The 13,080-nt window shown below is 41.9% G+C and overlaps 1 protein-coding gene across 3 annotated transcripts in view; it reads left to right on the forward strand.

The window, feature by feature from the left end:
• Positions 1-13,080, forward strand: part of ITGA6 (integrin subunit alpha 6) — a 76,316-nt gene that overhangs the window by 48,613 nt on the left and 14,623 nt on the right. For all 3 annotated transcript variants that reach the window (XM_031451657.2, XM_031451656.2, XM_031451658.2), the window contains exons 10-20: positions 2,372-2,470; positions 2,733-2,794; positions 7,400-7,560; positions 7,736-7,879; positions 9,292-9,407; positions 9,510-9,699; positions 9,790-9,873; positions 9,970-10,049; positions 10,201-10,278; positions 10,366-10,468; positions 11,892-12,065. In XM_031451657.2, coding sequence (XP_031307517.1) covers positions 2,372-2,470; positions 2,733-2,794; positions 7,400-7,560; positions 7,736-7,879; positions 9,292-9,407; positions 9,510-9,699; positions 9,790-9,873; positions 9,970-10,049; positions 10,201-10,278; positions 10,366-10,468; positions 11,892-12,065 — 1,291 coding nt within the window. The remainder of the gene's footprint in view (positions 1-2,371; positions 2,471-2,732; positions 2,795-7,399; positions 7,561-7,735; positions 7,880-9,291; positions 9,408-9,509; positions 9,700-9,789; positions 9,874-9,969; positions 10,050-10,200; positions 10,279-10,365; positions 10,469-11,891; positions 12,066-13,080) is intronic.

A 13,080-nucleotide genomic window follows, 5' to 3' on the forward strand; every position in this document is an offset into this window, starting at 1 on the left:
AAAAAAAGGATTTAGGTAGAAGTGTATGTTAAAATAGTTTCTTTTGAAATTTGTGTTACATTAAAGCCACACCTGTGGGATTGCTCTCATCTTTAGGACTATATCTACAGGCACACCTCATTTATTGCTGCACTTGTGTTTTATTGTGCTTTGTGGATACTGCATTTTTTTTTTTTAACAAATTGATGGTTTGTGGCAAGGTGCCATTTTCCCAACAGCATTTATTCACTTCATGTCTCTGTGTCACATTTTGGTAATCCTTGCAGCATTTTAAACTTTTTTCACTATTATTATATTTATTACGGTGATCTTGGATGTTACTGCTACAACTTGCTAAAGGCCCAGATGCTGGTTAGCATTTTTTTAGTAATAAAGTATTTTTTAATTAAGGCATGTACATTGGGTTTTTTAGACATAATGCTATTACACACTTCATAGACCACAGTGTAGTGTAAACATAACCTTAAATGCACTGGGAAACCAAAAAGTTCAAGTGACTCGCTTTATCATGATCTGCGCTATATTGCGGTGGTCTGGGACTGAACCCGCAGTATCTCCCAAGTGTGCCTGTGGTTTGTATCTTAGGAATTAGCAGCTGTCTAAATGTAAAATAACAATAGAAGGGTAAACAATTAAGATAAAGGGAAATGAAGAAACAAAATGTGGGCAGCATTTGCCCTTTTATTGGCTCCTGCCTTCTTTATGCACCCTCTCTAGCCCACTAGTAGATTGATTCCAGAAGCTCAGACTAGCTGTTTGGAATTTGGAATGCATTTTCCTATCGAAACAGTTTTCTCCAGGATGGCCAGGTTTACAACAAGCCCACTGAAGTTAGTGTGACTGAATCTCTGTAGTAATGAAACCATAGAACCCGGTCTGAGTTCTGCCTGGGGAGCGACAGAGGAGAGAGGCGCGGTGGAATCTCCCCACCCAACTTGCACCCCCAACAACCATACGCTTGGGTTTCTTGTGCCTGAGGCCGATGTCGAGCCTGTGGTGACCCTTTGGCTGTGGGGAGTAGGGAAAAATATGTAAGGGAGAAAGGTGATGTTTTTACCTGGTGAGATGGTCTCAAGGTGTGGATTTAGCTTCTTCCATGTTTGTGAGGCTTTGCTTAAAGAGATGTTGTGGGGGTAAAAAAGTTGTAGTCAGTCCCCACAGCAGGACAATGACTTAAGGTTGGGGATGGGCGACTCCGAGGGAGGAGAGGAAGGGCAGATGTTTGTAAGATGGGGACCTGTAAGTTCAGGATTTGTCTGGATTTCTAAAATTCATGTGTATGTAGAAATCCTGACAGCATCCCAGGTGTAACCTTTTTGGAGGGTTTTTAGCAAGATTACTCAATTCAAAGTACATTTTTTTTTAAGATCAACATAAATATATTATAATTTATTACCTAATTATTTACCTAATAGGGTAACAAAATACAGATTATTTTAAAATCTATATTTTGCTAATTCTGAAATCATTTAAGATTTCTTTTTAAAAATGCATATATTCTTTGACTTGGAAATTCTGCTTAGGAATTTATCCTACAGGAAATGGGTGTATGTACATGGATACATAGTTGTGCATACGAGGATGTTTGTTAGAGCAGAAGGCCTAAAAAAAATCAGTGTTTACTGATTAGGGACTGGTTAAATACATGATGTTACACTGGCATACGCAACACCACCAACTGTGAAAAGCAACCAGATATAAGACATCTGAAGTAGTAATGAATGAGGAAGAAAAGCAACATATGCAGAACAATAAGCATGAAAAACTCCCACTTAAAAAAATTTGATACATGTTCTTGTATTTAATTTTACAAAATATTTTTTTTTAACAGAAACAGACTGATAATGTCTGGAAGGACTTTCAAGGCTTCTTGGGGGTTTGCCTGGGGAGAGACATATTTGCCTGAAAACTCTGAAACTTTTACATATTGCCCATTTTATTTTTAAAGTTTAAAAACTTACAATTATAAAGCATTTTATAATTTTAAAGAAATGTTATACTTAAAATTTTTATGAATACTGTTTAATCAGGTTTTAAACTGTGTCTGTTGAAAGTTATCTTCTTTATCAATTAGGGGGGTGGAATCACATGTGGAGACTTCTTTTTGCTGTAGGTTTAAAAAAAATTTGTTTTTAATTATTTTACTTTTGGGCAGGGGTTAGGTTTATTTATTTATTTATTTTAATGGAGGTGCTGGGGGTTGAACCCAGGGCGGTGTACATGCTAAGCACACACTCGTACCACTGAGCTAGACCCTACCTCCCGCTGTGGTCATTAAGATGCCGCAGGGGAGGATGCCATCTCATGTATGAGCTCATCTTACGTTCCTGTAGCCAAAGGCTGAGCTTGTTTTCTACTCCTTTGTCTTCAGATCCAGGCCTGTGATTAATATTCAGCAAACCATCACAGTAACACCGAACAGAATTGATCTCCGTCAGAAAACGTTCTGCGGGGCGCCTAGCGGGATATGGTGAGCGTTTGCGCCGCGTCCCCGTAATTCCCCCGAAGTTCCCCCGCAGTTTCACGCCTCTGCTTTATGGCGACCTTGATGCCCTGAGACCCAGGGATGATTGAGAGAAATGGGCAAAGGGAAGGGGAATCTGTCAAGTCAATATATAACGTTTTACTCATCATTAGTCCCTGTGAGGATTTGAGAGTTGGGGAACACGTTGGAAATTTTTTTCTGGGATAGTAATGCATCTTTTAAGAAATATGTGTTTGATTTTACACAGCCTCAAGGTTAAGGCCTGTTTTGAATATACTGCCAAACCCACTGGTTACAATCCTTCAATAAGTAAGTATCTAGTACTTTAAATATTCTATCTTTTCTATCTGCCAGGTTGGAAGTCCTACATACGTAATAGGAAAATAAAACTGTAATGGCCAAAATGGGTTCGTAAATTCTTGTTTAAAGACTTAAGTCGATCTGTTATCTTCTCTTTAATCAGGAGGGTGAAGCACAAGAGGGGAGAAATTCTGCATTTGGTCCCCATTTGAATTTTCCAGAGCAGATGCTTTAGGACAGAATGCCTTGGAAAAGTACTCATTTGCTCCCACAACCGTTTCCTCCATTTCTGTCTTTAAAAAGCAGTGTGGAAAATTGGTTTTGTGGTTGTGATGTGGTGGACTGCGTTGGAATAATTGCCAGTTGATAGTCTCTCTGCTGCCCTGTCCCCGCCCGGAGGCCCCCCCGAGGCTAGAACACCCAAGCCCCCAAGCTGTGGCCCCAAGGGCAGGCGCTGGGGGGATTTGAAGGCTGGCCTTGAGAACTTAGAAACTTGGGCTCTGCTCCCGGTTCCAAATGGTGACCCTCCTACAAAGCAAGCCCCTTAATGTTTGAGTTTTTATTTTCCTATCAGTTAAAAAAAGTGCCTCTGATAGGAATTACTACATAGGATTGTGGTGGAGATCAGATGAGATAAGGGGGTGAAAGCAGGCTGTCATGTATAAGATCTTACTCTGTTTCCTTTTGTTATGTTAGTCATATGGACCCTGTTCCTGGCTGGGCTGGGCTCTCTGCTTGGCAGGGGAGATTCTTTTTCCTTCTGGGTTCCTTCCTAGAAGTAGTGAGGCTGAAGCTGAGATCAAAGCAGCGCAGGCTTTATTCAAGGACTGAAGAAGAATGGAGGAGTGGGAACTCAGTTCACAGAGTCACTTCTCTTTGCACCCACATGGGGAGAGGGACTCAATTTGACTTAATTTTGCAGAGTAAAGACAAAGGGTAGAGGAGCCAGGCTAATGGGGAGGCATATGCATTAGTCTGCCCGGGAAGTGGCAGGGCTTTCTGGGGGAGTGGGTGCCACCCTCTTTTTATCCTTCTTTTGGTCTGTAATGTCCAGTCAAGGCAGCTGGTAGGTGTGTCATTTAATATGTTATGTAGTAAAATCAGCAGATGATGAGACTCGGGGTCTGATGGAGGTCAGATTGATTGTCATCTTGGTCCCAGCTGGTTCCATCTGGTTTTTTGGTTTGTGGCATCCTTTCTCATCTCTGGACCCTTTAACTTTAAGATTGGTGTTAACTCCTGCTAGAAGTGATTGTTGAAGGGTTTTGAGCAAAGACCTGGTGCAGTTCTGGCAACACTTTCTTCATAATCCAAACAGGAGTTTTGTCACAAGTTTTGACAAATGCTTAATGATTCTCTAACAATAGTGATGATCACCAGGGCCTTCTCTGGTTTGTCTTAGGAGCAGCCGTACCTCCTCAGGAGTAAGCCATCTGCTCCAGCTCCAGAGTGAAGGTGGGGGCCTGGGAATTTAAAGGAGGAAGTACAGAGAGTGGTCCCGGCGGCTTGTATTCTGGTGTAGCTGTGCCGCAAAGGCTTTCTGGAAGGATGAGGTGGCTCTGTCCTCGTGGTTTTCAGTTTTTACTCCACCTTGAGGAGTAATGAGTTCTCTCAGGGTTTCTCCATGTTTTCTAAAGTATGACTGTTCTCTGTATTAAAAGGTGTCCCTTTTAATATTCCCAAAATTTGACAAATAAGTCTGTCTTCACCCAATCCACGTTGTCATAGGCCCACTTGGCCTTCATCTTCCCACATTTTAAGCTGTCCTCGGGCAGTTCCTCCATTTCCTCAATCATTTTAGGCCCCTCTTCTGCTGTACCGTCTCCCCGTGGGATCTCTGGACCTTGCGTGTGGCGAGCGTGGTGTGCGCTTAGTAGGACTTTATGCATGGACTGTGTTCACTTTGCCTGTTATGTAGCTTCTATTTTATTGAGTATAGAGAATACTTCTTTGTGTGGCTTTTAATGACAAAACATATTTTATGATTTCTCGCAATCTGTCATCCTCTTGATATTGTTCTTGTCATCTTTACCCAAATGCAATACTTTACACTTGGCAGCTTGGGTGACGGGCCTTTTACCGTTGCATTTGGAAGTAGCCCAGAGAGACCAGGAGAAACAGTGATTCTTTGACCAGACAAAGAGAGGAAATGGAGACACATTTTTAGTCTATTAGTCATTTTCTCAAACCACTCTCCGTTTGCCTGTAGAAATGAAATCTCATCAGAATACTCTTGGTCTTCCCCCAGATCAGTCATTTATAGAAAATAAATTACAGATGTTCTGCTAGCTTTAATGCTGCATTTGACACCATGTGGGTTAATATTAATATTTTCTATTTCTATAACGACTCCATTAACCAAGTGTTCATGGATGGCCGATTATAGATAGAACTTTTTTCTCTGAAGGCATTGAGAGAAAACCTGTTTTCATCTCCTGTGCTTCCATGGCATTGGGAAACTCTAAATCAAACTGAGTGGAGCTTGCACAAAGCTGCAGAAGTTAATACATCTAAAATCTGTCCCCCATGTCAGAGTGAGAGCTTATTGTTTGACTAGGCTGTTTTAACTCAGCAGTCCTCAGATACGGTGCTCAATACGTACAGATATTTATAATTGAGCCTTAATGAGTATTCTAGTTGGCTTGCCCCTCAAAAGGTCAGCAGAGGCGGCCAGCAAGGATTTTAAGATGATGTGAACTGTCTGGAGGGTTAGGAAAGGTTGGAGTTGGTCTGGTAGATAAACGGTTTTAATGCACCCACACCCTCCCCAGCTCTTGCTGTGAGGGGCACTCAGCATGTGAGCCTTCGTCTGGTTCATTGTGAAGGTAGCAGGTCACTGATAAATGGATGATGTCAAGGCTCACAGGGGCCTAAGATGGAGGCACGTTTCATTTGGCAGCCGTGACATTTAAGAATTCTTCAGATGGACACAGAAATTACCATTGAAACTGTTGTTTCTGAATTTTGGTCTTATGCATTGGAACAGCTATTGTTTCAACATAAGAGTAACGTCACTGTGTGTACGTGTGTGTGCCGATGTGCACTGGGTATATGTTGACGTGTGTGCCTGTCGATCTAGCCTACAGATCGTATTTGTGTCTGGTGTTGTGCTGTCCCTGGGGAGTGCAGTGGTGAACAGATTGGGGTGGTCCCTTTGCCTGGGGAAGATGATCAGGCAATTACAGTACAGTGGGCCAAGTGTAGTGATTAGAGAAATAGAAGTGTCTGACCCCCCAGGATGGGGCAGGAGAGGCTTCCTGGAGGCAGTGAGGTCCACACTGAGATCTGAAGGAGGAGTATTATATCCAGGCAGTGAGGGAGAGGCAAAAAGGGAGGGGGTCCAGCTGGCAGAGGAGAGAATGACTCCTGCAGAGGCCTAGAGAAAGTGGGAACCCACACATCTGAGAGGCTTTTTATAAAGCAGTCGTCTTTTGTGTTTGTGACAGAGGCTTAGGAGCTGGCCCTGCCTCTGTCTCTTACTGTGTGACCCTGGGCCAGTCACCTAGTTCTGTGTACTTCTGTGTCTTCACCTGCAAGAAGAAGATATTAAAACAGATGCTCTCAGAAAGATCTCTTCCAAACTTTAACATGAGCATGAGAATGTGGGTTATGTATTTTCTCCATTTCCTGGACCAGATTTTTTTTCCTTGAGGCCACCTTCTCTGGCCCTGTACACACTTCGGTTTGCTTCGCCTTCTGATGGTTAGTGAATGATTAATGATAAATAAATGTAAGTAGTTCAAGTATTGGCCCCTAAAGAAACAAAGCTGCTATGTTTAACAAACTGGCAAAGAGTGTGTCCTGATCATCCGAATCCTAGCTTGTCTATGAGCTCCCTGAGTGTGGGGAATGGAGCCTAGGGTGTGCCTTCTGGGGTTTGGAAGTGGAAACCTTGGTTGTGGGAGTTTTATTAGCTGACAGATGTGCCCTCTAGCCACTGAGAGGGGTTCTTTTACCTCTCAATTCTTTTTCTTTTATAAGCAAAAAGTCTCATCCTATTGTCAAAAGTTGTCTCCATCTTTAATGTATGTATTATTCCTGCTTTTTAGACAGCTATCCTTTATCCCAGCTTCTTAAACTTGGATGTATGTTAAGAACCACCTGTTGATCTTTTTAAAATGCAGATTCTGGTTAAGTGGGTCTGGCTGGGGCTCAAGGCGCTGCATTCCTGACGTAGCTCAGGAGAAACTACTGCTGCTGATCAGTTTTGAATTTAAGTGTCAGATTGTGGAAGAGGGGGTGGTTTTAGGCCCCTAGGGTGTGTTGGGTGCCCTCCGTAGAGATAGTACTCAAAGAGTTCTCGGAATGTAGCCAGAAACGGAGTTCTTAGATTCTGCTCTGAGGTTTTGACTTATTCTTGAGCTCCCCCAGGTGGCCCAATGGAAATATAACTTTCAAACATGGTGAACAGCCATGGGCAGGAAAGGACAGCTTGATCTGAAACATCAGGCAGTCAGGATGTATGTTACCAGGAAATACTGCAGAGAGACGATGGCAGTGGGAGAGAGCGTTCTACAAGGAATTAAACTATTTTTAAAAAGAGCTCAGTGTACTTACAGCTGTGCTGTGCATGAATGCACTTTAAGGTCGTATAACGCTGTTGACTTTGTCTAGCCATTGTGGGCACACTGGAGGCTGAGAAAGAAAGAAGAAAATCTGGGCTGTCATCAAGAGTTCAGTTTCGAAACCAAGGTTCTGAGCCGAAGTATACTCAAGAACTCACTCTGAACAGGCAGAAGCAGAAGGCGTGCGTGGAGGAAACCCTCTGGCTCCAGGTGAGGGCGTCAGACGGTCAGATCTGTTTTTTAAAGGGGACAGAGTGAGGTCTTGGTGACATATGTAGATCTGACATTATGCTAGCAACCCGTTATCTGCTACAAAGTAAAGCACTGTTTTGCAGTTCCCTAGTAGCGTTTACACCGCACTTAACTCTCTCTGCATACTTTTCAGGAAAATATCAGAGATAAGCTGCGTCCCATTCCCGTAACTGCTTCAGTAGAGATCCAAGAGCCAAGCACTCGGAGGAGAGTGAACTCCCTTCCAGAAGTTCTTCCAATTCTGAATTCAAACGAACCCAAGTCGGTTCATACAGATGTAAGTCTTTCTGACTTCCATTTCGCCAAAGTTTTTGCCATATTATTATGCTAAATCAAACATCTCTGAAGGCAATAGAACGAGTGATTTGCTTTTGTATTAAATTCTTTTGTATTAAATAAGCTTTTTAATGCATACGGAGTTTGAGAAAATGTGTTTCCCAAATTAGCAATGAATACAGAAACATACAGAATACAATTTGGAGCCAGAGAGTATTTTTCTTAATTTTTGGCCACTGCAGCTTCAAGACTATAATTGATAGAATTTATTATTCTCCCATTAGGTTTCTCCTATAGCTGTATGTAGAAAGAAAGATACATTGTATTTTACCATTGAGAACATTAAAATGTGGAAAAAAAACTGTTAGTCTGAATATTAAAATCAAGCAGTATCAAAATTCAGCAAAGCAAAAATGTATTAGTGGTGAAATAGTCATTGGGTGCCTAATGTAGCCTGTGTAATCCTTGGAAGCAAAATTTATATTAATAGCTTGCGGTATACCTCCTATGAGATGGAGTCTGTTTGCTCAGGTTTAGGATGGCAGAGATGCAAGATGAGGCTGGAGGACTGTGACATCTTGATTTGGCATTCATGTCCTTGTTGTCAAAATCCAGTTGGTACTGGAGTGTCCACTCTGAGGCTCTTGGTTCTGGTGGCCCACTGACAAAGCTCTTCACGAGTAAATCAGGCTTAGGGGCTAATGCCTGAATCTGCACATTGTGATCTGTATTGTCTCCAAGCCTTAGTTCCTTGTACCTTGTATACTTTTTAATATACTTTTGATGTCATTGATTATCACATTAATATTTCTAGTGTATATTCCAAACTATGTAGTCACATTAAACGTAACAAGCAAGGAGACCATTTTCCAAATTATTTATCACTGTGATTATCAAGCACCCCTCAGCACTGTGCGAGATACTCTACCATTTGCTTTCCTGACCATAACCTCTGTTTTCCAATCTGCGCATTGGGGCTCTTAATAGTATCTCCCTCATAGGTCCGTTGTGAGGATTCCATGAGTTAAAATGCATAATCACGCGTTTGGTAGCACTGTCATCATTACTGGTAATTCTTTCAGCAACCCTACAAAGTAGGGTGGAGGTCGCCCCAGCTCACCTGTGATGAAGCCTAGACTCTGAAGGGTTCGGTGACCTGCCCGAAGCCACACAGCCGAGGGAGCGACAGAGGCAGGCTTATTCCTTCCTTGCCCCACGGTATCTCAGTGCCCTGATCAGAATGTTCTGGAGACACAGTTTTGTTAAAGGGTGTTCGATGCATGGCAGAGTATATTTGTAGCTTGAATTCTGCTGTATTAATTGTCACACAGGGAAGTGGGCTATAATAGGGAAACAGTCACCTAGTTGAGAGTCCTAAATGACATAAATTACAACGGTTTTGTTTTCCTCCAGGTGCACTTCTTAAAAGAGGGATGTGGAGAGGACAACATATGTAACAGCAACCTTAAGCTAGAATATAAATTTTGTACCCGAGAAGGAAATCAAGACAAATTTTCTTATTTACCAATGTAAGAATCACTCTGTAGTAATAGTAAAAATGACTCTGGCTTTGCAGTGACTTTGTTAAGAAAGGGTTACTGAGAACTTTGTCATTTTCTGTTTTTTAACAGTCAAAAAGGTATCCCAGAACTAGTTCTAAAAGACCAGAAGGACATTGCTTTAGAAATCACGGTGACGAATAGCCCTTCCAACCCGAGGGATCCCACCAGAGACGGAGATGACGCTCATGAAGCTAAACTCATCGCAACTTTCCCTGACACCCTGACTTACTCAGCATACAGAGAACTGCGGGCTTTCCCGGCAAGTATCGTTAGGACCAGGTTGGAGAAAAAACTAACACCATGTGGCAAGTGAATGTATTGTGCGATCTGGTGTGTTTTTCTGTTACAGGAGAAACAGTTGAGTTGTGTTGCTAACCAGAATGGCTCACAAGCAGACTGCGAGCTTGGGAATCCTTTTAAAAGAAATTCCAGTGTAGGTGATGCCTTCACATACTATATTTCAATGTTTTAAGTACCATTACAGCGTCGATATGCTCAGTCTGTGTTAACAGTTATTTCTGGTTTTTAGGTTACTTTTTATTTGATTCTAAGTACAACTGAGGTCACCTTTGACACCACAGATCTGGATATTAATCTGAAGTTGGAAACGTAAGAGTTCCTTCAACCTTCCGTTCAGAATTATTTCTTGAAAACACAGCCAGTCAATGAATTGGCCTTTATCTAGCTCATAAAAGAAGCGTAATTTAATGAGAAAACTGACTGTTAAAATAAAACCCTATTGTTTCCTTTTCATTTTCAGAACAAGCAATCAAGATAATTTGGCTTCAATTACAGCTACAGCAAAAGTGGTTATTGAACTGCTTTTATCGGTCTCTGGGTAAGTGTTTGTGTTTAGCATAACAAATCAGTGTTTGAAAGAACCATTTACATTCCTCACTAAAACTGGTGTTTTTTAATTTAACAGAGTTGCTAAACCATCCCAGGTGTATTTTGGAGGTACAGTTGTTGGTGAGCAAGCTATGAAATCTGAAGATGAAGTGGGAAGTTTAATCGAGTATGAGTTCAGGGTAAGTGGCCGCAGCGGTCCTTTTATTCTATATACTGGAAGCTAACATTATATATGGTGTTGAATATGTAATTTTAATAAATAATATCAATAAACATGATAAAGTGAGTTTGCGAGTTTTTAAACACTATCCTGGCTTAGGGTAAAAGTTGTGTCTTCCAGAATGGAGAGCCACAGCTGTCATTCAACATAGGACTTTGTTCAGAATCCAGTTCAGGTTGGTCTTTTTCTTATTAGAGAGTTTTAGTGTATATGTGGTGTAGAGACAAAGGAATTCTCGATTTTCGCCCCCAGAGTCTGTCTGTAAAGCAAAAACCTCAAAGTAGTTTGTGTTTGGCTTTAGAATGTGTTATGATTTATTTATTCCTCTGTTACAAGGTCATCTTTCTTATTGCTTGTGGTTAATGTTCATTGACCTTTCCCATGCCCAATTTCGTGATGGTGAATGTGGCTTTGGTGTAAGCCAGTGAGGAAGACTAATGATTGCGCTGACCCATTTCAGAGTAGCTGGTCACAGTGACTCGTAAGTCCAGGGGAGTGAACATAAACACACGGTACAGAGGTGGCTCATAACTCATGTGGGTTTGGGTCTGTGCGACTCAAATCGTGTACCTGAAAGTGTCGTGACCATGTTGAGGTGAAAGTGAAGTGGCACAAATGGGCCCGCCCTTGACTCCCGCAGGATGAAGACACTGAATTCTCCTCTGTGCATCTCTTAGCTTTACAGGCACAGCTGTGACAGGTAGGGGTGGTGGTTATGACATCGCCTTTGCAGGTGTAGCTGAGCTACTCCGGGTCTCAGTTGTTTTCCCGAGCCTCCCCTGGGTGGTAAGGACAGAGGCAGCTTCATTTTTGCAGTCGTGGGGGACTTCTTAGAAGCAGGTAATGGGTGCACTGCCACCACACAGGCTTGGTCATCTGCCAGGCAGGGTGGTTACAGAGTCGCATGCAAACACACATGTGACTTCCCTGGGCATATGGAGAGTGCGGCATATCTATAGTGTAGATTCTGTTGCACACAGAAGTTGTTCCTGGATTGATTGAACAATCATTTCTCTTTGATCTTGATCTTTTTTCTTTCTTCCTTTTTTTTGGTTGGGGGTGTGGTAGGAAATAATTGACCTATTATTTATTTATTTGCTTTTTAATGGAGGTACTGGGGATTGAACGCAGGACCTTGTGCATACCCAGCATGCATCTACCACTGAGCTATACCCTCTGCCCCCTTTCTATTTTTATTGACAAGAATCTTTAAGCACAAATCTCTATTTTGAATACCCTACCTGTAGTCCATTTTTGGAGCCTGTGCTGTTATTGCAGGATTATGCCAGATATTTCAGCTTTTTCTCTTGGCAATAGGAACTGCTTACTTAATCTTATGTTGCGAGAATTACACTGAGATAATACATATTATTTTCTAACAGGTCATTAACTTGGGCAAACCTCTGAAAAACCTCGGCACGGCAACCTTGAATATCCAGTGGCCAAAAGAAATTAGCAATGGCAAGTGGTTGCTTTATTTGGTGAAAGTGGAATCCAAAGGGCTGGAAAAGATAGCTTGTCAGCCACAAAGTGAAATAAACCCCCTGAACCTAAAGGTACGTCAGTGGATTTCTCTCATGTCTCCGTAGATGTAAAGAAGAGAAGGGGGAAATCATTACTTTCCCTGGGAAACTGACATTCTGGCCTGTTGACTTTTTCTTTGGTGTCACAGTTTCTCTTTTATGGTTCAGTAACCAGGTCAGGCTAAGGAGTTCTGCTGACGAGGGACCATGGTGCACATAAGTCAGGGTCGGTCAAGTGCCTTTTGAAGAAAATGACATTTCTGTAGTTTTAAGGCCCAGTGTGACATCTAAGGAGGATGGGGACATGCTCCTGGGGATGGGCCAACCAGTGTTAACTCCTGGTGGAACCAGACTCATTCCAAAAGATGGTGGCACCTTAGCAAGTGACCTTGAAGCGTTTTCATTTTTTTTCAAAGTAGTGAATATTTATTGAGTACTTATTGTGTCTCAGGCACCATCCTAAGCTCTTTGCTGCATTTTCTCAGTTCATTCACTTGATAGTCCCATGAGGTATTTTTCTTATCGTCACCATATCATAGATGAGGACACTGAAAATCAGAGAGATTAACTTTCTCAGAGTCGCTTGGGAGTTAAGAGGGCAGTGCATTCAAGCTTAGGTCCATACACTTTCAGAGTCTGCGCTGTTAACCCCTCTCTTGACAGCTCCACACTCACGTAACTGGCTTCTTCTTTACACTCCAGTTTGAAAGCGATTTGTTTTGTTATTGAATGTCTGTTTTACTGTAAATTCTAAGGTGACTGCATGTGATTAGTGTTCATAGTTGGTGGGTTATAGAATGATCCTCTGTTCATCGGCTTGGAGAAGCAAGATGGTCCGTTATTCCTAATCTTTATTTTAAGAAACCTGGCATTTCAAAACATCTCCCTTGGCTTAGTTTTCAGTAGTCTACTTTGAAGAAGTCATATGCTAGATCTTTTTGCTCCTTTCCTGATCTTCAATGTCATTTATTTTTTCAAGATGTGCTGACTTTTTACCATACTGAGCTGGGTGCTTATGAGTACAGGAATGAGATTTTGATCCCTGATC

The sequence above is a fragment of the Camelus dromedarius genome, chromosome 4, assembly GCF_036321535.1.
Source record: "Camelus dromedarius isolate mCamDro1 chromosome 4, mCamDro1.pat, whole genome shotgun sequence".
Taxonomy (NCBI): Eukaryota; Metazoa; Chordata; class Mammalia; order Artiodactyla; family Camelidae; genus Camelus; species Camelus dromedarius.